Raw genomic sequence first — 26444 nt, forward strand, 5'->3', positions numbered from 1 at the left:
TTTCTCTTAGAAACTAGTCCAAATTCCCCCTGCATTTCCTCCCTTGCAGCAAATTATTTTGCTCCCTCTTCGTAGATAATTTATTTTTTTTTTCTTCGTAGATAATTTAAAGGCCGTCAGAAACACCTCAACTCCTTGTTACTCCACTCTCCTCTAAAATTTATCTTTACATTTTCTTTTATATACATATATGTTTAAATTTATTTATTTTTGCATTTTTAATTGGAGGATAATTGCTTTACAGTATTGTGTTAGTCTCTGACATATATCAACATGAATCAGCCATAGATATACATATAGCCCTGGAGGAGGGCAAGGCAACCCACTCCAATATTCTTGCCTGGAGAATCCCCACAGACAGAGGAGCCTGGTGGGCTGCAGTCCATGGGGTCGCAAGGAGTTGGACACTACTGAGCATCTAAGCACAGCATAGCACATACATATATCCATCCCCTCCCTCTTGAATCCCCCTCCCACCTCCCTTCCCATCCTAGCCATCTAGGTTGTCACAGAGCACTTGATTTGAGCTCCCAGCTTCATACGGCAAATTTCCACTGGCTATCTGTGTTATAGATGGTAATGTATATGTTTCCATGCTACTCTTTCCTTTCATCCCGCCCTCTTCTTCCCCTACTGTGTCCACATGTCTGTTCTCTACACCTTCATCTCAATTGCTGCCCTGCAGATAGGTTCATCAGTGCCATCTTTCTAGATTCCATATATATGCATTAATATATGATATTTGTTTTTCTCTTTCTGACTTACTTCACTCTGTATAACGGGCTTTAGGTTCATCCACCTCATTAAGACTGACTCAGATGTGTTCTTTTTTATGGATGAGTAATGTTCCATTTTATATATGTACCACAGCTTCTTTATCCTTTCATCTGTCCATGGGCATCTAGGTTGCTTTCATGTCCTAGCTATTGTAAACAGTGGTGCAAGGAACACTGGGGTACATGCATCTCTTTCAGTTATTATTTTCTCAGGTTATATGCCCAGTAGTGGGCTTGCTGGGTCATATGGTAGTTTTATTCCTAGTTTTTAAAGGAATCTCCATACTGCTCTCCACAGTGACTCTATCAATTTACATTCCCACTAACAGCACAAGAAGGTTCTCTTTTCTCCATATCCTTTCCAGCATTTATTGTTGGTATATTTTTGATGATAGCCATTCTCATTGGTGTGAGGTGATACCTCATTGTAGTTTTAATTAAAAAATATGGAACACTTCACAAATTTTCATGTCATCCTTGTGGAAGGGCCATGCTAATTGTCTCTGTATTGTTCCACTTTTAGTACATGTGCTGCTGAAGTGAGCACTATCTTTACTTTTTCAAAGAAGGGCAACTCTTTGTTGTCTCTTCCTGTCAATTGCTCCTATCAAATTCTTCCATCAGTTATTTCCACACCCATCTTCTCTCCCTCTCTCCCCTCCCCTCTTATATAGAGACTCTAAGTTTCTTTCAAGTGTCCTTTGACCTTGCCTCTCTTTCCAAATAAAATCTGTTGTTTTCATGGTTGCCTTTCCTGAAAGCATGTTCTACAGTTACTACATTCACTTCCTAACATTCTGTCTTCAGACCACAGCCCACTACCCACTGAAATTATTATGAGGTTCCCGTATCTAAGCCTCCTAATTGGCAGTTCTAAGGGACTCTTTCAGACTATGCAACATAATTTACTCCCCTCTCAGCCATCTGAACTACTTGTGACCACTACTTGCTCCCTGAAGGTTTCTCCCTGGTTCTTGCTGACAGCCTCTGCTGGGTCCTCTAAAGTTTTGCTGCACTTTCTGCCTGCTGTATAAATGTTATTATTTGTAGTTCCTCCTAAAACTTCTCTGTAGTTTTTTCATGCTCTTCATGACTGATCTCACCAATTCTCAAGGTTCTCAAATCTATAGCTCCAATGTGATGGTCTTTCCAGAGCTACAGATCTGTATTTCAAGCTGCCTACTAGGTGTTATGTTGAAATTATTCAAAACTTCAAATTCAACACGTGCAGACAAAACTGATCATCTTCTGGTCCCTTTCTCCAAACGGTTTCTAACTTCCTATATTCTCACTCTCTACCAATACATCTGGTTGGTCACTTCGGAACTCTCTGAGTCATTCTTGACCACTGTTTGATTCATTTAACATTGCTGCTGCTCCTGCTGCTAAGTCACTTCAGTCATGTCCAACTCTGTGCTACCCCATAGACGGTAGCCCACAGGGTCCCCCGTCCCTGGGATTCTCCAGGCAAGAACACTGGAGTGGGTTGCCATTTCCTTCTCCAATGCATGAAAGGGAAAGTGAAAATGAAGTCACTCAGTCGTGTCTGACTCGTAGCAACCCCATGGACTGCAGCCTACCAGGCTCTTCGGTCCATGGGATTTTCCAGGCAAGAGGACTGGAGTGGGCTGCCATTGCCGTCTCCTCATTTAACACTAGGTAAAATTTATTTCTTGTCTATCCAATAATGAGCAGTGTGCTAGGTAATGGAGATATAGTGGTGAAGGAAACGGACACAGTGGGGAGATAGAACATAGCAAAAAAAAAAGTCCAAAGTAATTACAAGTTGTGTTAAGTGCCATAAAGGAAAGAAAGTGTTGAGATAAAAACAATAATGGCAGGAAAAGAGGAGAGCACCTACTTTAGAGAAAGCAATCATGTAAGCAGATGGGGGTGGGGTGGGGGGTGGGGAATCCCTGGAAAGAGAGAACCATGCATAACTTTCCTGACATAAGAGAAAGCATTTTGGCCTAAGTCATTCTGTGATCCAACCTTGGTCACAATGCTTATCCTTGAACAAGTCTCTAATGAATGATCTTAAGAGAAAAAAAGAATGCAGAAACAAGTGACTGTTATCAGGCAAGAGAAGTAACAAAAGCAAAGATAATAAATCATTTATAAAGACTCCCAGTTCTGTTTCAGTAGTAAAGATTAGCCTGAAGTGCTTAACTCCCAGATCAACTGGAACCTAAAGGATGATGATGTTGACCATGTGTCAGACCCTGATGACTTTAATCAACTAAAGCTTAGACTCTGCTTATCTTTGCTGTGATTCTAAGCTGGCTTCTCCTCTGCCCAAGCCCCTTCATGATTATGCATTTACCCTTACATTAAAGTTTTGCAGTTCTGAGCTCATTGCTTGGGAAAGATCCTGGTGTTCTCCTTTTCTGCCGCAAGAAATAAGTCCTTCCTTCTTCCAATCTTTGGCTTGGATCAACACCCACCAAGAGGCCAACAGAGTTTTTGGGTAACAGCTAGATAAGCCTCCTTGAGGAGGTGTCATTTAAATTGAGACCTGAAGAATGAGGCATCAGTTAGGGTACTTCAATTGCAAGCAGTAAGGACTGTCTGTAAACTGAAGTAACAAACTCCACTTAAGAAGGGATTAATTGGAAGGAAAGGAGAATGTGAAATAAAATTTATATTTTATGGAAAAAAGTAAAAAAATAAAATTTATGTTTTATGGCAAGATGAGAAAAATTTAAATATAAAAAATTCTCCCTTTTGGCTTCCTCTCTCCTGCCACCGTGCATAGTGTATCTGCATCATGCATTAACCAAACTGTCCCCATCGGCAGGAACATCTCCCCAACCTTAAACAGCAACATTCTCCTAGCACCAACAAGGCAACTCCTTCAAAGATAACATTTCTTCTTGATCTTGTAAGGAAGGGGTGACATGACCTACCACAATGGCATTTAGATCTGAATGATGTAATCTGTCAATATACGTCATTTGATGTACAGCCCTCTGTCTCAAAAAAACTTATAACTGTGCCTATAATAGTTCTACAATAGTTCTCAGAGCTTTCTGACACACTCTTCTTGAGTTATAATCCTCAAATTTGGCTGGAATAAAATTTTCCAATTCTTAGATTGACTAACATTTTTGTCGACAGAAGAAATGTGGCAGAATGATAGCTGTCCCCCCAAGTCTGTTCTTTCCTTCTACTAAACTAATAAATTTTCAGTTGAGCACATGAAGCCCCGGTTAGAGACCACATTTTCTAGTTTCTCTTAAGGCCAAGTGTAGTCAAGTTCTCAGCAACAGAATATGAGTGAAAGTGATAATGTGCCACTTCTGCATCACTTGCTGAAAAATAAATCAACTGTCCTCCAGTTCTGCTCTTTTGCCCTTCCCCCAGCACTAGATGGCGCCAATGCAAACCTCTGGCAGTGCCCCAGCTTTAATCATGCGAATAAGGAAAATGATACCACTCTAATGGCAGAAAAAAAAGAGCAACTGAAAAGCTTCTTGATGAAGATGAAATAGGAGAGTGAAAAAGCTGGCTTAAAACTCAACATTCAGAAAACTAAGATCATGGCATCCGGTCCCATCACTTCATGGCAAATAGATGGGGAAAAAGTGGAAACAGTGATAGACTTAATTTTCTTGGGCTCCTAAATCACTGCAGACAGTGACTGCAGCTGTGAAATTAAAAGATGCTTGCTCCTTGAAAGAAAAGCTATGACAAACCTAGACAGCATATTAAAAAGCAGAGATATCTTTGCCAACACAGGTCCATATAGTCAAAGCTATGGTTTTTTCCAGTAGTCATGTATGTATATGAGAGTTGGACCGTAAAGGCAGCTGAGTGCCAAAGAATTAATTGATGCTTTTGGATTGTACTGCTGGAGAAGATTCTTGAGAGTCCATTGGACAACAAGGAAATAAACCAGTCGATCCTAAAGGAAATCAACCCTGAATATTCATCGGAAGGACTGATGCTGAAGCTGAAGCTCCAATACCTTGGCCACCTGATATGTAGAGCTGACTCATTGGAAAAGACCATAATGCTGGGGAATATTGAAAGCAAGAGGAGGAGGGGGCGACAGAGGATGAGATGGTTGGATGGCATCATCAACATAATGGACATGAGTTTGAGGAAACTCTGGGAGATGGTGAAGGACAGAGAGGCCTGGTGTGCTACAGTCCCCAGGGTTGCAAAGAGTTGGACCCTGAGGTGAGGTGCAGCATTAAGAGGAAAGAAACCAGAGCCCGTGGATAACTTACTGGAGTTGAACAACCCTGTTTGCCTGGGTCACTTCTACCTCCAGACTGTTATGTGAGAAATAAGTTCCTGTAACCAAGCAGGACCCTATGTGGCTTTCCCAAGACATAGCCTCCCAAGCCACTCATATCCTCCGCCTGTCTTTATTTTGTAGAAAAACTTTAGCATCGTCAGCCTTCCCTGAGTTCCAAAGAATAAATTTAATCAGAGAAGTAAGAAAATGTAAAAACAAAGGAAAACAGTTAAGCAAGACAAAATAATAATAGTTTAGCCATTAAGTAAAGTCAAGGACTTTTAGGGCCTCATCAAGGGCTATAGATAATATTTTGAGCCATGTCCTTTGAGCTGCTTTGCAGATACTGAAACCCCCACTAGGTGGAAGAAGTTAACTGTATGCTGCCCGCAAGAATGTAGGCTGCAGACCGGTTGGAATCAGAAGGGTGATGATGTTGACTCCTGATTACCTCACCACCAATCAATCAGAAGAATGTCCACGAGCTGATCACACACCCTGTAACCCCCTTGCTCATCCTATCTTTAAAAACTTTTTCCTGAAGGCCACTGAGGAGTCTGGGCCTTTTGAGGATTAGCGACCTAGACTCTTTGCTTGGTGTTTGCAATAAAAGCTGCATTTTCTTTCACCACAACCTCGTGTCATTAGATTGACTTTATTTCACACAGTTAAGCGGACCCAAGTTTGATTTGGTAACACAGCTATTTCATTTAAATCACTATATTTTGGGGTGTCTATTATTGCAGCATACTCTGTCCTCTAATTTAGGGAAGCTCACAGAGGAAACTCTGGCTAACCAAAACTCAGAAAGGGCAGGAACTGAAAGAGCTCCAGGCATCTCCAGGGCGCCCCCAAAGGATGAATCAGTCTTGACCTCCTGTAAGGAGTCTGATTTTCTATTTTGCGTTCTGTATCCTTCTGCTGCTGCTGCTGCTGCTGCTGCGTCGCTTCAGTCATGTCTGACTCTGTGCGACCCCATGGACGGCAGCCTACCAGGCTCCTCCGTCCATGGGATTTTCCAGGCAAGAGTACTGGATTGGGTTGCCATTGCCTTCTCCTGTATCCTTCTACAATCACCCTTTTATACTCATATCCATTTTTTAAATCATAATTATAAGTAAAACTTTTATGTTCTGCTTTTCAAATTTGTCACTATACTTTTAGTGGCAGTATGTCTCTCAACTTGATGTATAATTGATGATGATTTAAATTGAACCACTATCAGTTACACTAACCACTATTTCATCATTCTGTACTTTTCACCTGTATTATTTTATGAATTAGTGATATACATAATACCCAGTACAAAGTTAATTATGCACAAATTTGCATCAGTCACTTTTCTTCCAGCTTTATTGAGGAACAATTTTCAATTAAAATTGTAAGATATTTAAGGTAAGTGTACAATGTAATGAATTGCGTCCGTTGTAAAAGGATTCCTGCCATCGAGTTAACACATCCATCACCTCACGTGTTTACTTTTTTTTGGTCAGAACATTTAAGTTTTACTTTCTTAGCAAATTTCAATTGTACATCCAGAAGTGGAATTGCTGGATCATGTGGTGGTTCTACTCTGACTTTCTTGAGACACAGCCATACTGTTTTCCAGAGCAGCTAAATTCATTTGCAACCCCACCAACGATGCACAAGGTTTCCCTTTTCGCCACATCCTTGCCAGCTTTTATCTAGGTTTTTACTTATTAACAGTGCAGAAATCAAGGTTATGGGCTGTCTGGGGTTTTGCTCTTTCAAAACATAACCTGAATTGACAGTTAATTTTGAGGCACTAAATGTCAGAATCGATTCTGCATTCATTCCAAATGGAATGTCTTAACCTGTCTACACAAGTCCATTCACTTGCGCTCAAATCATTTATAAATCAGTCCTTCAGGGGAACGTTAAAGAGGAAGAGCATGGGGTCAGACCCAGAGGGTTTCTGCCCTGGCAGCCGGGAGAGAAGGCTTGTGGGTAAACCGGGTCCCAGCTTACCGCCTCAGCAACTATCAAGCAGGGGGCTAGCCTAAGGCCAGACCCTGGGCCGCATAGCCAGAAGAGAACACCAGAGGAGAGCTGACGCGGTTGAAGAAAAGGACGCGGAAAGATCACCCGCCAACAAGATAGAGAACGAGCCCAGTGCACTGCTTCCAACGCCAATCGCCAGCTCAGTCCAGCCCAGCCCACTACTGAGGAATGAGGAAGTGGAGGAGGCGGGGCCTCCAAAAGGGAAGGTGGGGCCACCTAGGGAGGGAGAGGGGGGACCGCCTGGGGTGCGAGAGGCGGGACCCGCTGGGCTGGAGAGGAGAGTCGCCGGGGGCCTGAGGAAGGTGGGGCTCGGAGGAGGGTGGGGTGGGACGTGAGGGAGGGTTCGGTGGAGGGGGAGGGGGCGAGAGGCTGGGTCACTAGGGGAAGGTGAGGCGGGGCCTCTGTAGGACCGAGACTCCGGACGCGCCGGGGGAGAGAGGGGTACCGCCAGGGGGCGAGGATCTCCGCGGTCCCCGGATCTCAGTCCAGTCCTGGGCTTCCTCCTCCCAAGAAAGCCTCCCGGCCCCGCGGCCCCTCGCAACTGCACGACAGTCCGTTGCTGCGGACGGCATTTTCTTTATGATAGGTTATTTGCGTTTCAGAGACACACCCACGTGGGCTAACCCCGATTCTGTTACATTTAATAAAGGAACAATGGATTAACGAGATGCAATAAACGTTTACTTCTTGGCCACACTCTGAAGGAAAAGCCTTTAGTATAGTTAATACACAGTATCTCACAATGTCTATCAGAAGCTCATTTCTTGTGGCAGGTTTTCAAATATCAGAATAAATCCTAATACTGTGTCACGCTGCTTATATGGTGTCACGCTGCTAGACTTATAAATTAAACTTGTGGGGTTATTGTCCGCAATTTGAATATCTTTTGACTTTTATGCGACAGTAGCACTCCATTACAACATGGCTATTTGTTACATTGATTCTGATCTGAGGTGAAATAAATCACGTCCCCAAACAAAAACTTAATACATTAAAATACTGATATTTAGCAAACTTTGTTGCAGTTATTGATGCTAACTCTTTACACCAATGTAGCAAAAGCTTTCTACTGTATTTAATTTATTCATTTTGAAAGTGTTAGAATGCATTAGAACGTTTCACTTTCATCAGATTAAGTTTGAAACAGTGCTTCCTTTGTTTGAGAACACCATAGAATTAGACTAATGTCACACCCTGCCAGAATAATTGGCAAATTAATTTGCTTTTTTGTAAATTTCTATTCTCAAGATTAATTATTTATCGAGGTTGGTATATTTGAACAGCCTGGCTTTTGGTATAGAAACAAATATTTTAAACTGCATACAGCTTATATGGACGAAGGTGAGAGAGGATCAAGATAACGTTCTTTAAATCATTCATTCACTCATCCAACAGTTAACTATTGAGCCAGCGCCTGCTATGTGCTAGGTATCCTGAATTGTTAACTATTAATAATATTGGGGATAAAAGTTAGATTAAAAGTGTAAACAGAGAAACAAGGAAGTTGTTTGACATGATACAAATAGTCTAAGATACAGGCTTATGTCTATTCACCTTGAACCTTGAGAAAAGGGCATGATTTCTAAGAGAAGAGTGACTGGAATAGTTCTAATCTTGCATGACTGCTGGCCTCTGGTTATGACCAGTATAAAAATCCTAGGGCTTTCCCTATACAGAGGTGGTGAGGAGGGTAATATCTTCCCCTTGAACTCCTCCCCTTACCTTGAATCAGTGGAAGCTCATTGAGGCCTTGTGAGGTTAAAACGGCAATGTACTTTCACTTTTATTTTGGAGGGAGAAATTTTAAACTTTTAGAGTGTGGTTTAGACAACTTCTTCTTGAGATTTGATGATGTGATGGTTGAATACATAAATACACATAATGTTTTATAAATACATTATGTTATCACAAGTCACACTGATAATAATTAAAATGTGTTACACTAAGTTTTCTGTATATAACAATTTAATATCAAAGTGATTCATAGTTTCCTCAGGGTGTGCCCTGAAAAAAGCCCTATTTATACACAGAGTACTAAAGGCACAGTCTGCTTGTGCCTATTCAAATGAACCCTCTTGCTGTACAATGGCAGAGCTCTAATTCATTTTGTTCAGCTCATTTCCCAAGGGGTCATGGCCAGACATGTGGCAAGAAACAAAGAAAGACAAAATCACTATATATTAGTTGCAGTATTCTGTAAAAGGAGATAATCTATAGTCACCATGATGTATGCATAAACAATATTACATATTACAAAAAGAGTATTTGTATAAACAAGACAAATAAATACAGATGCTGAGTTATGCTTTATCATTTTTAAAACAAATATTAGTGCTTTTGTACAGTAATATAACAATATAAACTAAAGAGTGATTTACCCTTTGTGATAGAAATTTATTAAACTAATAAGCCCATTTATGCATTTATTCATTCATTCACTCACTCTATCATTCATTAATCATTAGGGATATACAATTAAAACCACAATGAGATACCATGTCATACCTACTAGGATCACTATAATTAAAAAGAAAAACTGGATACTAATAAGTGTTGGCAACAATATGGGGAGCTCTTGTGCATTGTTTGTGGGAATGAAAAATGGTGCTATGAAAAATGGTTTGGCAGTTCCTCAAAAAGTTAAGCATATGATTACTATATAGTCCAGTGATTCTATTCCTAGCCACAAGAACTGAAAACAAGGAATCAGTTACTTGTAGATGGATGTTTGCTGCAGTATTACTCACAACAGCCAAAAGGTGGAAACAACCCAAGTGTCCTAATAGAAAACCATGTGAACAAAATACTCACCCATAAAGAGGAATAAAGTTCTGATGTACACTATAGCATAAATGATCCTTGAAAACATTATGCTAAATAAAAATATGCCAGACACAAAAGGACATATATTGTATGATTCAACTTACATGAAATATTTAGAAAAGGCAAATGCATAGAGACAGAAAGTAGAGAGAGGCTGAGGGGAGCAGAGAATGGGGGGGATGCTTAATGGATATAGAGTTTCTATTTTGGGGTGATGAAAAAATTTGGCAAATGGTGCTATAAATTTCCTTTTTATCACTGCTTTAGCTGTGTCCTTCAAAATTATATACATTGTATTTTCACTTTCATTCATTTCAGTGTATTTTCCTTCCCTTTAAGACCTCCTCTTTGACCCATGAATTATACAGAAGTGTGTTGTTTAGTCTCCAAGGATTTTGAGATTTTCCTGTTACCTTTCTGTTATTAATTTCTACTTTGATTTCATTGTGGATGGAGAATATACTCTGTATGATTTACAGGTCTTTAAATTTTGTTGGTATTTCTTCTCTGACCCAGGATATGACACTTGATAAGAGTGTGTATGCTGTGGTGTTAGGTGAAATGTTCTATTAATTTTGATTATCTTGTGGGTTGATGCCATTGTTGAGTTTTTCTATATCCTTGTCAATTTTTTGTCTAGTTTGTTCTATCAGTTATTGCAAGAGAGGGACTGATGCCTCCAACTATGTCGTTGTTGTTCAGTCACTCAGTCGTGTCTGACTCTTTGCGACCTGATGGACAGCAGCACCCCAGGCCTCCAACTATGTGGATTCATCTATTTCTTCTTTCATTTCTATCAGTTTTTGCTTCACACATTTATGTTCCTTTGTTATTGTTTATAATATGATTGTATATAATTCTTCCTCAACAATCTTTAGAACCAAATCACAGAGTGTTATAAATTTTTGCTGCAATCATCAAAAATAATTTAGAAGGAAAATGTATTATATTTACCCATATTTTTGCTTACCATGTTCTTTCTTCCTTCCTGATGTTCCAAGATTCTTTTTTAAAAATATTTTATTTTTATTTATTTATTTTTGGCTATGCTGGGTTTTCGTTACTGTGCAGGCTTTTCTCTAGTTTCAGAGAGTGGGGGCTACTCTCTAGTTGCAGTGCACAGGCTTCTCATTGTTGTGGCTTCTCTGGTTGCAAAACACGACCTCTAGGGCATGTGGGCTTCAGTAGCTGCGGCATACAGGCTCAGTAGTTGTGGTTCCTGTGCTCTAGAGCACAGGCTGAATAGCTGTGATGCACGGGCTTAGTTGCCTTGCAGCATGTGGGATCTTCCTGGATCAGGGATTGAATTCACATCTCCTGCATTGGCTGACAGAATCTTTACCACTGAGCCACTTGGGAAACCCCCAAGGTTCTTTTTTTAAAAAATTCTTTCCTTTCTGTTCAGATAACTTCCAGCTTTCTTTGGTAATATTTTAGGTAACATCTGTTGGTGAAATTCTCTTTATTTTCCTTTGTCTGAGAATGTCTTGATTTCCCCTTCATTCTCAAAAGGTATTTTCACTGGATATAAGATTCTAGATTGACAGCTCTTTTCATTCAGGACTTAAAAAATGTCCTACCACTTCCTCCTGGCCTCTATGGTTTTGGATAAGAAATCTACTATCATTTAAATAATTTTCTCCCTTGTAGGTAAGGTGCTGTTTTTCTCTGGTTTTGTTCAGTATGTTTTCTTTGGCTTTCATTTTAGGAAGCTTGATTATAATGTATCTTGATGTGGGTCTCCTCAGGTTTGTTTAGCTTCTTAAATCTGTAGGTTTGTGTCTTTTGCCACATTTGGGAAATTTTTAGCCATTATTTCTTTGAGAACTTTTTCAGCTCACTCTATACTTTCCTTCTATGAGTCCAATGATATAAACATTAGAAATTTTGTTATAGTAGCACAGGTTTCTGAGTCTCTTCTCAATTTTTAAAAAAATTCTATTTGTTTTATGTTGTTCAAATCAGGTCATTTCTATTGTTTTATCTTGCAGTCCACTGATTGTTTTCTCCATCCCTTCTATTCTGTGTTGGGTTCATCTGTTGAGTTTTAAAATTTTGGTTATTACATTTTTTCAGTTCTAAAATTTCAATTTAGTTCTTTATATCTTCTATGTCTTTTTTGAAACTTCCTATTTCTTTGGTGAGACTTTTTCTTCAGCTGTTTCAACTGTGTTCACAATTGTTCACTGAAGCATTTTTACAATGGCTGCTGTAAAATCTTCGTCAGGTAATCCTAACATCTTTGTCATAGTGATATTGGCATTTATTGATTGCCCTTTTTCATTCACTCTGACATTGTTATTTGAGAATTTGATGATTTTTTTTTTTTGGAGAATAATCTGTGCTTTTTGTTTGAGATCTGAATATTTTGACTATTATAAGACTGAATCTTATTTAACCTGTTTTAGCTAGCTTCCTCTAGCATTTCTCCAACAGGGAAGTGTAATATCACCTCACTACTGTCAAGTTGAAACAGAAGTCCAGATTCCTCACTAGAATCTGTTGACAGCCTGGGGGCTTGTTACTTCTGGGTGGGAGTGGGATCACTGGCTCCCCACTAAGCCTCCAGGGATACCTCCCAGGCTGGAAGGGGTAGAAGTGCCTCTTTACTGCTCTCAACATGGTTTTCACTGATACCACACCATGAACGGTGAGCAGTGTTGAGGATCAAGAGGGTAATGGTGGAAGAGGGGCCTGGCCTCTACATGATGAAAATCCTGACACTCCAGTAGGCCTCCTCTGATACCAGTCCCACTGATTCAACCTCCTTACTGCCTAGTAGAGGTGGCAGTTCAGGCTCCCCATGAAGTTTCCAATGACACCAAGGGCTTGGATGGGGCTCATCAACACGATGTGGGGATGAAAGACCTTATTCCCCACTCTGCCTAGTGAGGAGGCAGGAGATTAGGGCACCTTGTTAAGAGACTGGTGAGGGTGAAAGTCTAGGCTGCTCACCTGGCCCTTCACCATGGGTGAAGGTGGGGCTACAGCTTTTTTCTTTGGGTTTTGGCTGGAGTAAAGTGGTTGTTTTTGAAAAAAGTTTTCTGTCTTGCTAGGTTGCCCCTTTCCTAATTCTTTTTTAAAGAGGGAATATTCCTGGAGGTTTTTTGGCATTTCCAGGTTGCCAGCTTCTTAGGCTCCAAGTCTGGGATACATGAGGCAAAAAGAAAACCCAGGGAACTCACCACCATGTCATTCCTTGGACCTTTAAGTCCCTGGTCAGTCTGCCTTCTCTCCATCTTTCAGTCTTCTTATGCTTCTTTTATATGTAATATCCAGGGTTCTTAGTTGTACTTAGAGGGAGGAATTGAAAACAGTATGTTTACGCCATCTTCCTGGAAGAGGCTGTGTTAACTTTTTTCTTTTTAGCTGCACCATGTGGCTTGTGGGATCTTAGTTCCCCAACCAAGGACTGAACCTTGGCCATGGCAGTGAAAGCACCAAGTCCTAACCATTGGACTGCCAGGGGATTCCCCTAGATTTTATTAATTTTATTGATTACCTTCTGATCAGGGCAGATGATACTGATCAAAAAAGTTCTCTAGAAATTCTATGATGTCTTTTCCTCCTACATTAAGAGAACTATTGCTATAGCATAAGAGAATGCATTAACGTATTCTAAGAGCTCTATAAAGCAATTCAGTGACAGGTCAAAAGACCAGGTCACAGGGTGGTTTAGAGCTTTTTATAAATCAATTATTAGATTTATCAATAGTCTGTTCCTACCTACTCCAGTTCTAACAGTGGTTTTATTACACAGTAGTGATGACAGTATACAATTATTTTATATTAGGTATTACTATATCATATATAATTTTCAATGAAGCGTTAAAGTCTGTGACTTTGATATGTTATTTGTTAAAATTTTGTTTTGCTTGCATACTACATTGATATATTTTGTAAAGCTATAACTTTAAGTAACAGAAGCCTACTGGAGCTTGAAAGAAAACTGAAAGTGAAAGTGTCAGTCGTTCAGTCATGTCTGACTCTTTGCTATCCCATGGACTGCAGCCTTCCTCTGTCCTTGGAATTTTTCAGGCAAGAATACTGGATTGGGTAGCCATTCCCTTCTCCAGGGAATTTTCCTGACCCAGGGATCGAAACCAGGTTTCTTGCATTGCAGGTAGATTCTTTACCATCTGAGCTGCCAGGGAAGCCTTGTGGAGCTTGCTTTAACAAAAAGAAAGGTCATTTTATATAAAGATGCAAGTACTTCATGAAACTCAAGGGTTGGTATGGAAACAGACTCTAGGAAGGGCCTGGAACTGTGCAGTGGAGCCCAAGGTATAATCTGTTTTGTCTCTACTTCTCACTGTACATCTGCTTTTTCTTTCTCACCAAAGGCTGTCTGCCACCAGAATATGGCTGTGACACAGTCCCTAGTTAACAGGATATGGACCCACTGGGAAGAGACAGACTGATAATGGTCTTCCTTCAGTTCAGTTCAGTTCAGTCGTTCAGTCATGTCCGAGTCTTTGTGACCCCATGGACTGCAGCACGCCAGGCCTCCCTGTCCATCACCAACTCCTGGAGTTTAACCAAACTGGTGTCCATTGAGTCAGTGATCTGATTTTAAATTCTCAGGAATAAGAGTACGATTAGCAAATTAGGATCATGAGTCTACCTGTAGTCCATTTGGTATGGTGTGAGGTGTATGTGTGGAAGGAGAACATGGAAAAACCAGTAGGGCTGACAGAAGTCTACTCCTGTGTTCCTGTGGATGGGGGTGCCATTTCCAAAGACAGCCAAAAGTGTTCAGTACACTGGGTATCTTGTTCTATTCCTAGAATCTCTGATACATGGTTAACAATGTATCTACATTGAAACTGTTACAAAGTCACAGGTTTACCTTCTTATACAACCAACATCACTACTGTGAAAGTTGAATTCACGCCTTAATATTTCTTGTAATGTTTAAACAATATAATAAGCAGCAGAAAGACCCATTTTTACATTTGGAAATGAAGTCAAACATCAGAAACTGCTTCAAAAGTCTCCAGAACTATCCTTTTCCAGCATCAATCTAGTTAATTTGGGAAGTCAGTATACAGGGGAGCAGGGTTTTCCTATGGTGAAGAGAGTATAGGAAGTGTCCCCCTACTTCACTGGATAGAGTCACCACACCATTGACTCTGGTTCATAAAATTGTAAAGTTACCCCAGAAGCCAGTCGTGAGCTCAGCAGGCTTATATTATTTGACTAGTATTTGTGGACATATAATTTAGTAGGTGTCTTTCTAAGCCTTTTGGAATATAAATCTTTCTTACTTGAAATGGAAACAAACTCATAAATTTTGCCCAGCTAAGCCATTGTTAAATTGGTTAGTATAACATTTAGCTAGGATTTTACAACCATTTCCACACTCATAAATCTTGGTCATTGTGCTCAGAATTTTATATTAGAAGTAGGAGTAACTACCAACAGTAATTTACTGATAGTCGAAAGGTACTGAATAGCAAAAACTGTTCCACTGTTTATTCTTGGTGCACATAAAACAATATTTAAAAAAAAGAAAAGGTTATCGAGGAGGACCTGGTTATGCTTTTCTAAGGAATTTTTCCTTTCAACCCCAAACTGGATTCTTGATTAGGTTAGGCTATCAGTTTAAAACATTGCCAAGCTCTGCTTTTCAATACAATCCTTTTTTCCTTTTCCTCTTCCCTACCTCCCTTCCTTTTTCCCTTCTATATTCCTTCCTTTCTTGCTTCTTCTTTCCTACTTACTTTTTCATTCATTCATTTATTCTCTCTTTGAAAGAGCAAAGTGTAGCATTTAAAACCATTTAATTATTTGGTTTCTAATCTATAAATAGGCTTCCCTAGTGGCTCAAATGGTAAAGAATCTGCCTGCAATGCAGGAGACATGAGTTCGGTCCCTGGGTTGGGAAGATTCCCTGGAGAAGGGAATGGCTACCCACTCCAGTATTCTTGCCTGGAGAATTCCATGGACAGAGGAGCCTGGTGGGCTACAGTCCACAGGTTCGAAAAGAGTCGGACAGGACTGAACAACTAACAGTTTCACTTTTCACTTTTTCATCAGCTAGTCAACACCATTAAATGAAGAGAAAGTAAGACACTACTCTTGGCAATCATAGGATGATCATAAGCTCTAGACTGAAACTTGTCTGTGGATACTTTCCATTTGGCTGCCCAGTATGCAGACACTTCTATTTGACTTAATCACAATTTAGGTAGAAGATAGGATGAAAGGGGGCAAATAGATATTATCAAGGTTTTGATTGGGATATACTTTTTTTTTTTAATGGTTAAAGAGGAAGAAATAGAAAGTAGTTCTTCAGCTGACATGGGAAGAGGGAGTGAACGATCATTTTGGTTTCCACCCTCAGTGTGTGGCCAGAGTTTCCCTGACCCTGCAAGGGATAGAAAGAAAGATATGACAGAGTCATACAAAGTCAGTGATTTTTCAAAGTTATAGGGGCTCAGAAACAAGGGTAAATAGCATGAGGTGCTATTGTTAAAGAAGACATTTATTTCATTTTAAAGTGGAAAGCTAAGTCATTTTATGAAAGTAAGTATTTTTCTTATAAGATGATGCTTTAGTCAGGAATACAATAAACATATGTGATACTGAACAGGTTAGACATTATGAAATGCATTTAAAAGTGAAGTCTGGTTTGAAAGCAAGCTGGAGAAATCCCTTCATTTGCAAGCTGAGTTAAAAGCAGAGATCCATTTTTCTATAGGAGTTAGTCTTTAGAGTCATTTGTGTCTGTAACTTAAAACTGAAATAGAATGCAAACTGAGAAATCTAATACTTTATTTTATAAATGTAAATTTTAGTTTATTTATAAAATATTTCACTGAATGACAATAATATTTTTAAATTGAAATTTACTTTTTGAATTGTTTCAAGAAAGTGTCAAGAAAATAAAATTTCATCGGTGATATGATGATTTAATAGTTCTCTAAATTGTTACTTTTTGCAGATATTTTGGTTTTAGTGAAATTCACTTTTTTAAAAAAAGTGTGCCTATATAAAGTTAAAATTTTTCACTGTATTTATATTCTGGTTATTATTATTTGTTTTTTTATGATCATTACTTAATCTATTGTATAATTTTTTGCAAGAAGAGCCACTGTAAGATATGCCACTATATGAAAATCTTGACTAACCTATTATTTCAAACCACAGATAAAAATTGTATGTGCGCTTTCTTTGTTTTACGTCCTCTGTGGTATAAAAGATATTCATTCAATAATGACTAACTCCTGATACCTACATGCTGTCACTGGGGACATTATATGGAGAACGCAAAGTCTCTGCCTTCACTTACTCTGTTAGAAGATAAATGGAAGTTGGCTTTCAAACATAAAGTGTTTCAGCCCTAGCACAGTGCCAGTGCCAGGTAGATGCTAGTGCTTCAAGTTGCTTCAATTTTAATTATATCACACCTTTCACTGAAAAATAAGTAAAAGCCCAGAAAGTCAATCTTCCATCTAGTTGGGAAAACTGGAATCTGCTCTGAGAAAACTATTACGTTGGAATGAAGCAAGATACAGTAGTCACTGCCTCATATAAAAAAATTCCTTCCTCAAACAATAATTACTATGCTTTAATAATTACTATGGCATCAGAAGGACTGATGCTGAAGCTGAAGTTCCAATACTTGGGCCACCTGATGCGAAGAGCTGACTCATTGGAAAAGACCATGATGCTGGGAAAGATTGACGGCAAGAGAAGGGGACGACAGAGGATGAGATGGTTGGATGGCATCACCGACTTGCTGGACATGAATTTGAGCAAACTCTGGGAGTTGGTGATGGACAGGGAAGCCTGGTGTGCTCCAGTCCATGGGGACACAGAGTCAGACACAACTGAGCGACTGAACTGAACTGATGGCACCTAATTTATATTAGCTTAGCCAAAAAATTTGTTTGGGTTTTTCCCATATCATCTTACAGAAAGACCTGAATGAATTTTTTTGGCCAACCCAATAGTTACAAAGTATTTTAAGAAATACAGTTGACCCTTGAACAATAGGGACACTGGAGGTCTCACCTCAATACAGTCCAAATTCTGAGGATAACTTCTAGGTCAGCCCCTCATATCCCAAGTTTCACACCTGTGGATTCAACCAACCCGCATTGTGTAGTAACACACTACATATCTATTGAAAAAAAAAAGCCAGGTATTTGATACAAGTGGATCTGTGCCGTTCAAACCCATGGTGTTCAAGAGTCAACTGTAATATAATCGAGCTTCCAAACAACCGTGTGAAGTACTCAGGGAGACAGCATAATTTTGGATTAAGAGGATGAGCCATAGATTCACCATTTAATCTCAACTCTGGAACCTTCAAAAACTTACTTAACCTCTCTGACCCTCAGTTTCCACTAATACTCAGTTACCTCACATGGTTGCTGTGCAGGCTGAAGGATAATATTTAAAGTATGTAGTACTGTGTTCATCATGACAATCAATAAGTAGTGACTATTTTCATTTGAGATGATATCATTCTTCATCTGTTTCAACAGCTTTAGATGATGAAATTTACAAAGGTTGAGAGGAAAGGATTCACAGCTATGAAACGGAGGGGTGACACTCTGAACCCCAATCTTCTGACGCTAAATCCTTCTTTCAGTTTTAAGACAGTGCATGCATATTCAGGCGGATGGTAAGTAAATCACTACTAGAATATTAATAACTTTGGTAAGTAAATTTACTTCAGGCTGATGTTTATGAGGTTATCATTTAACCCATCTACCATTATCACATTTTCTTAAATTGTGAAATGAGAAGTATGTTACCTTATGTTATTACAGCATTTTCTTAAAAAAATGAAACACTATTTTCTTGTTTTTCCTTCCTTTGGTTTATTTCCAGCTTTCACTTTAAGTCTAACTTTACCAATAAACATCTGGCACAAAAAGGTTTCCTGAAGTTTTCTACAAACATTATACTTATTACTTAACCCTCAAATAGGGTTTGCGGACAGCAAAGTCAGTAGTACACTCAGTTTAAACATGAGATAACTCAGTAAGGTTAAATGTTCAAATCGAGGCAATAGAAATAGTCTTTCTAATTGTTAAAGTTGAGAATGAGTGGCTGGGTGAGAAGTTACTACTAATCACACTAAAAGAAGATAATATTTATACATGAAAAATTATCACCTTCTAAAAAGTTGAAAAAGCATGTAAACTGTTGATAATACTGTAATTAAAACAAAAACAAAAACGTGGACTGGTCCTGGCGAGATGTGTTAAGATAGAGCTCAAATGCCCCAAAGATAGGCTTCAGAACAAACTCAAGCCCAGTAAAAGCGCCGCACTGACTGGCAGATTCCACGCGAACCACTTGCCTCCCACGTGTCTTTCAGGAAACGCACAGAACACGAGGGAAACACGAGGGATAAAAGGAAGCCAAAGAGGGCCAGGGGAAAGGTAAAAACCGTGGCTAGGGCTTCCCTGAGAGACTGAGGGCTCCCGAAGGCTGGGGCAGGCTGGAGGGACCTCGCGGAGCTTCAGGCGGGCACTGGGGTCTGCGAACAGGCCTGGAAGGAGCACGGGGAAGGCGTTCGTTGGGGGAGCGGGAGGTCCGTGAGCCCCACCCCTTGGAGCTCCGTAGAGGATCGGCTCCCCTGGATCGAGTTGAGGGTGGAGGAAGAGAGAACGCAGAAGGAGGAATGCATAGAGGTAGGAGTCGCTAGAGGAGCGACAGGTGGGCGTTACTCAGAGTGCGAGGTTCGCGGGCGTGGGGGTTGGCCACACCTGCGAGACCGCTGGGCCACCGTAGCCCCGCCCCCCGCGCGTGGCGCCCCGACGCTTGGCGCGCGAGCCGCTCTCCTTACAGAGGTCGCTCTTGCCCGAACGGTCGGGCTCTGTTGCGCCTGCGTAGTAGGGAAGGGAAGTGAGGCGGTTTCCTCGGCGCCTTTTCCGGCGGCGGCAGCGGCAGAACTGGGAGGAGGCTGTGGAGGCCGGAGGGAGCCCGCGCGCGGGGCGGCGGCTGGAGGTAACCTCCTGGGCTGAGCTGGCGAGGCGGGCCCCCGTCGGCCTCCGCTCTCTTCTGGGGCTCCAGTAGTAACTTATTTTTCCCTCTCTGTTTCTCCGCAGGCAGCGCACCGAGTTCCCGTGAGGATCTATGACCTGACCGGGCGCCGGAGCCGCGCTGCCTCTCGGGTGGCCGGGGTCGGTGGTGAGCGCGGTGCTCGAGGACCGGGGACCGGGCCGAAGGGCCGCAGTCTCCCGCGGCGGAGCCAGAAGGCGGAGGAGCGGGAACCGCGGCGGCGCTCGCGCGGCGCCTGCGGGGGGAAGGGCAGTTCCGGGCCGGGCCGCGCCTCAGCAGGGCGGCGGCTCTCCCGGCGCAGACTCAGCGCCCCGGCTGCCGCGGCGCCTGGAGAAATCAAGTTGTGTGGTGGGTGATGCCCGAGTGAGCGGCGGGCCCGGGCCTCTGCCCCGAGGAGGCGACTCCCACGCAGGCCGCACGGGCGCCCTCGCGACTGGGAGGCTCCGTTTCTGTTTCGCGGCGGCGGCGGCGGCGTTGTTGGCGGAGGGGACCCGGGACACCTGAATGCCCCCGGCCCCGGCTCTTCCGACGCGATGGGGAAGGTGCTATCTAAGATCTTCGGGAACAAGGAAATGCGGATCCTCATGTTGGGCCTGGACGCGGCCGGCAAGACAACCATCCTGTACAAGTTGAAGCTGGGCCAGTCGGTGACCACCATCCCCACTGTGGGTTTCAACGTGGAGACGGTGACTTATAAAAACGTCAAGTTCAACGTATGGGATGTGGGCGGCCAGGACAAGATCCGGCCGCTCTGGCGGCATTACTACACCGGGACCCAGGGTCTGATCTTCGTAGTGGACTGCGCCGACCGCGACCGCATCGACGAGGCCCGCCAGGAGCTGCACCGCATTATCAATGACCGGGAGATGAGGGACGCCATAATCCTCATCTTCGCCAACAAGCAGGACCTCCCGGATGCCATGAAACCCCACGAGATCCAGGAGAAACTGGGCCTGACCCGGATTCGGGACAGGAACTGGTATGTGCAGCCCTCCTGTGCCACCTCGGGGGACGGACTCTATGAGGGGCTCACATGGTTAACCTCTAACTACAAATCCTAATGAGCATTCTCCACCCATCCCCCGGAAAAGAGAGAAATCAAAAACCCATTCATAGGATTATCGCCACCATCACCTCTTTCAATTGCCACTTTCTCTTCGTTTGAATTTGAACTCTGGAGTTACAGTTCTGCGGTTTGGGGGAGGGGGTTAGGGATTTTCTTTCTTTTTTTTTGCTTTGCGTTAGGAGGCTCTGATCTGACTTTTTGACATGAACACAAAGTGCTAGATGCTCTTGTTGACTTCCAGCAAATGGGATGGGGGAATATAGCAGTTCTTGGTAAATTCCTTTATAATAATGGTTTGATTTTTTTATCTCGAGAGAATCTTCTTTTCCAATGTATGCTTTTTTCCTTTTTGCCCAGTTTCCTTATCACTTGCTGTAGATGGCTTATTTTGCATTCATGCAGACTATGTTGCAAGTCTGTTTCATCTAGTAAACTGAAAATTATTGCTTAATCAAACTGCCGTTTGTCTTTTATATTTAAGGCCTCCCCCGCCCCTTATGAGTTCTGACTTAGTAAATTCAAATGTGACCTTTTATATCTAAGACCAGTATAGTAAACTTAGCCCACAGTGGCAAATAATGAGTAATATCCTTGTAATATGTTCCAGTTGCACATCAGTATGTTAAACAGGTAATGTAAGAAGTTCTTTGAAATTTCAGCTATTAAGTTCTGAAACATACATCATGCATGAGTAAGGATAAAACTCAAGTTTCCCATTGCAAAGCTAACTTACACTGCATAAAAGTATGAAAATATAACCTGTCAAGGACACAGATTTTTTTTCACTGCAAAGTTAGCAACTTTGCTGTGTTTTCCCTCTTTTTTAACTTTAAAAACAGACTCTTCCAGAAAATGGAGCAATAATGGTGTATAACATACACAGATGAAATATTTGTAGATATTTTAAGTGACTTGGGCAAAACTGGAATATATCCTTTTACCATGTTTCAAATATCGAAGACCAGTAGGTTTTAAGTTACTGGAATGGTTACTTTGTTCATTAATAAATCATTTAACAATTCAAATTATATGCACCTTTTATCTAGTTGAAAAAAAAATCTGTTTCCACTTTATAGCAACTGATTAACCTGAAGATGTCTTTTTTTTTTTTTTTAGTAAATGAGTGATCCATATCTCCATTAATTAGAACACTGGAAAAGATGTTTTATAAAAAAAGGTATTTGGTTGGATTAACTCATGCAAATAGATATCCTGTTGGTTCAATAATACACTATCTCCTTTAAGGAAGGAAATGTGATGAATGAATGATGTGTAGACTTGAGGAATGACAAAGGGGAAGTAGGATGTAGAAGAAGAACCTACAGATGACAATGAATGTAAACTTATTTTTCAAGTGTAAGCAGTGTGCTTGCTGGTGATACCCAGATCTTAACAAGATTACTTGCTTAGCTGGTTACGACCAGTAACTAGATTATTGAGACCACTATGATAATACTTTGAACCAAATGTTAATGCTTGATACAGAATAGTGTAGCAGCATCTGGTTCTTATATAGCCTTAAGGATTAATTGTAGAGATCCTCAAGGAATTAAAACTTAGGGAGTTTCAGAAATGTAGACTTGCAAACGCAGTTTACAGGAAAAGGTGAAGTGGGTTTTGTTTATGAGGGTGTCTGAAAACAAAAATTGAACGGGATATCATGGTATATGATTGGACAGTATTGGTCCTTCATGCTTTGGCCATATTGTATAATGGAGCTTTTACCAAAGATGTATGAGAAATATAAGGCTATAGAAAATTAACTCTTCAAAGTAAAACTCTTGACAAACGTTTTACTTAAAGCAGATGAGAAAAGGTGCTATGTTGTAGGCTCCTAATGGTGCAGAGGGATTTTTGAATTCAAAATGCAACTAAAGTATCAAGTTCTCAGTTTCACTTTAGTAGAAGTATCTCTGGAAATGAAGCTGACACAATTTAAGAACATTTTAGTTGCTTTTAAAATTCCCAAAGCTCCATCATACATTTAATTACTAGTGTTTTAAATGATTACATATAAGGTACATAAACATGGGTTATACAAATATCAATGTTACAGTAACATCCTGAAGCGACAAGCACAAAGGTATAAATGCCTAAACTGGAGGAAACTTGAAACCCTCATGTTAATTCTTAAATGTAGTATTTCTAACTTGTGACAAGACAGATTGGTAGGCAGCCATTTTTGTGTCTTAAAATAACTGGGGGCATAGTTAAAATTTTATACATCAAGTGATTGCTAGGAATGTTGCAGGTGAGATGTGGTTATTTTTAGTTTATTTGAAATGTCTTAAGGTGGGGGGAGGAGAGGAAGCAAATATTTGAAATTTGGAAAACCCTAAACCTTTTGATAAGAAATTGTAATTTTCACTTACGTTTTCTTTAAGGATATAAAAGGTTGATAAATTGGTGTAGTTAAATTGAGCCGTAACCATTGGTGATCATGGGGACCGGTAATTAAACCTGCAGAAAAAAATTACAATCTAAGAATTTAAGAAATAAGATCCTGAAGATTTTGTTTTATTGCATCAATTTCTGTATTTTATGTGCATTTAAAAACTGCAGTAAGTTGAATGGGTTAATCTTGTCTAATATAAGTAAATGAGTCTGTAGACTATGATCTCCCCAAACTAAAAAGTACAGTACTTGAAATTGTGTTCTTTATGGTTGTAGTGTTGGTAAAGCACTAATATGCAGAAAATAAAGGAATTACACAGTGCAGTTTCTCACGTTATGTTACTCGTTTGAACTAGATTAAGTGGGATGTGTGGTGTGTTGGGCCATGTTTTTCTCCAGGGATGTATGGTATAAAGTGACTTAATTTGGGAGTCATCTAGCCTTTGTAAGAAGAAAAAGAATCAGTTTGGTTCTTGTTGGCTGTCAAGGAGGTTTTGTGCTGATTTAGTTTCACCAAATTTAATCTGAATTTATGATAAAGTTTAGGACACAAAAACAGTTGAAAAATTTAGGAAGTGAAAGTTCTATAGCAGTTTTTATTATGCTGCTTTTTTTTTTTTTTTTTAGAATTGTGTCTCTTAAAGAATTGGCCTACAGCATAGTTTTAATCCTTGATAATTGACTTGGATTTTAGAAAGTTTGTCTTTTAAAAACCAAGACTGCTTACCTTATAAGCATGGCAGAATTGTAGCCCTTTAGAAAATAAAATAGATGAAGAATAATGTGTAAAGGTTTTTTAAAAACATCTTTTTTTTGTCGGCATTCCTTCTTAGCAAGGAATAGTAGTATTCTACTATTAACTTAGAAGTTTGTTTAGAATATTTTTGATCTCTAGTATAATTTAACTCCCACATTAATATTATTAATGGCTATCAAGTATCAGAGATGGTGGTAGAGGATATTTTATATCTTAGTGAGTTTTTATGTTTTAATATAAGCTTAGAAATATTATAGCTGTAATCTGAATGGTGGTGGTGTTTACTGAATTCCCAAAGTTACTTCCTCCTTACCTTGCCGAGTATATATATGGGTGGTGATAAGGCAGATTTTTCCTTAGAGGTAAAAATTGTAAAACCACATACAGCAATTAGAAATAATAAATCTAATCACTGAGTATAATGTATTTGGACTATAATAGTCACTAGAATCTCCTTTTGTTTTGTTTATATTGAATGGTAAAGACAAAGTAGGAAAGGTTACAATATTATGAAATTTATAGAAAGGGAATGTTGGGAGATAGAGTGATAAAAGAGGCAAAGTAACTTTTCTCTCCCTGCTTTGCTAAACTTGAAAGTTGCCAGACTAGATAAGTGAGTTGAATGGGCAGGGAATACATAGAGGTGAGGTCAGAGAGGCAGAATAGGTCCTATAGAGGGGTTTAGGAATAACAATTGAAATTTGTTAAATAAGCCAAAGTAATGGTAAACTTCCAGGGAATTAGTCTAGAAATAACCTTACTTTCTTTGGCAGTAAGGAAATACTTTTGAATTTTAAAATGTTTTATGACTGCCTGAAACAATGTTTAAAAAAGTATTTGTCAGTCTTCTTGGATACCTTTTCTCTTGTCTTCATTTGGATATACAGTTGGCCCTGAATAACATGGGTTTGAACTGTTTGGATATGAATGGGTCCACTTATACATGGACTTTTTTTCCAATAGTAAATACTACAGTATTACATAATCTGGAGTTGGTTGAATCAGCAGATACTGTGCAACTACAATATTATGCGAAGATTTGGATTTTCTATTACACAGATAGTCAGCGTTCCTAACCTCTAAGTTGTTCTAGGATCAACTGTGTATTTCCTCCATGGTTTTTCTAAGTGTGTAAGTTTACTTATTGAGAGCCCACTGATGTGCCTGGCACTGTTCTAGGGACAATGAAGAAAAAAATGTAAGTGTACAAAAATTTCCTTTATGGAATTTATATTGGTGTTGTTAAGTAGGAGTGGTAAAAATGTTAGGTGATACACTATGTATTACATAGTATGTTATATATATATATATATATATAGGGGACAGGTAGGCATGTATCCAGAGAAGTACTCATTGAGAACATGACATCTGAACAAATATTTGAAGTCAGAAAAATTAATATCAATGAAATTGACATAGTAACAAAAAGATAATAATGTATAGTGTAAAAGGAAGGTGGGGAAACTGGCCAAGGGCAAATGTAGTTACTCTTGTTTTTGTAGAGGCTAAGCTAAGAGCTAAGAGTGTTTTTTTACATTTTAAAGGATCTTAAAAGACTGATCAAAAAAAAAACAAATGTGAATATGTGACAGAGACAATATCCTGAAAAGCCTGCAATATTTACTTAATCTGGCCCTTGATTGAGAATGTTTGTTGACCCCAGATCTAAAGCCCTGTTTTTGGGGGTTTTTTTGACCACACTTTGAGGCTTGTGGGATCTTGGTTCCCCAACTAGGGACTGAACAAATGCCCTCCACAGTGAAAACACGGAGTCCTAATCACTGAACCACCAAGGAATTCCCTAAAGCCCAATTCCCTAAAGCCCATTACCAAAATATATAGCAAATCCCTCAAAAGACCATTGTTAAATGAGTCTAATCAAAACTTTAGGAAACAGTGGCACATGTAATTTACCACATTTGAACATGTAGTGATCTTTGAGACTTGTATTTGAGTAGTCTAACCTGGGCTTTTTTCTTGCTGTGTGAGTGTGTGTGAAATCCATAGTTTTTCAGTATCAGTTTTCACATTCTTAAAAATTTTGTGAATCATTTCATTAAAAAATATTTCTCTTTATTTTTATGGGAGTTTTACTGGTCTTTGGATATAAGTTAAGCATGCTTTTCATACAAAGTGCCTTTCCTCCAGGTAACCTGGATTAGTTTGGAATAGTTTCTATGACATCATTGAACTGTGGCTTTTATTCAGTTGGTATTATTTAATCAGGTCCTGAATCTAGTTTTTAATTATGAAACTTTGTAAGAGGAGGTGTTTTATTTGGACTTGGAAAATAACATAATGCATGGTATTTGGTTTCTTATTGTACTATTCACGGACCAC

General features: G+C 39.9%; 1 protein-coding gene and 1 non-coding gene across 2 annotated transcripts; one reads left to right on the plus strand and one right to left on the minus strand.

The window, feature by feature from the left end:
- Positions 1-1216: 1216 nt before the first annotated feature.
- LOC145515909 (U6 spliceosomal RNA) lies at positions 1217-1323 on the minus strand. The gene has a single exon (XR_014061116.1). It is a non-coding gene; the product is annotated as a U6 spliceosomal RNA (small nuclear RNA).
- An 18448-nt stretch (positions 1324-19771) lies between these two features.
- ARF6 (ARF GTPase 6) lies at positions 19772-21409 on the plus strand. Its single transcript, XM_081511270.1, has 2 exons — positions 19772-19833; positions 19935-21409. Exon 2 carries the CDS (start codon positions 20421-20423, stop codon positions 20946-20948), a length of 528 nt encoding a protein of 175 aa, XP_081367396.1. The 5' UTR covers positions 19772-19833; positions 19935-20420; the 3' UTR covers positions 20949-21409.
- Positions 21410-26444: the final 5035 nt, after the last annotated feature.

Source organism: Giraffa tippelskirchi, chromosome 7 (assembly GCF_054371585.1).
Source record: "Giraffa tippelskirchi isolate mGirTip1 chromosome 7, T2T-mGirTip1v1.2.pri, whole genome shotgun sequence".
Classification (NCBI taxonomy): Eukaryota; Metazoa; Chordata; class Mammalia; order Artiodactyla; family Giraffidae; genus Giraffa; species Giraffa tippelskirchi.

Bases quoted from the DNA above. Each gene is read 5' to 3' on its own strand.
- ARF6 (XM_081511270.1), top strand. From the start codon at position 20,421: ATGGGGAAGGTGCTATCTAAGATCTTCGGGAACAAGGAAATGCGGATC.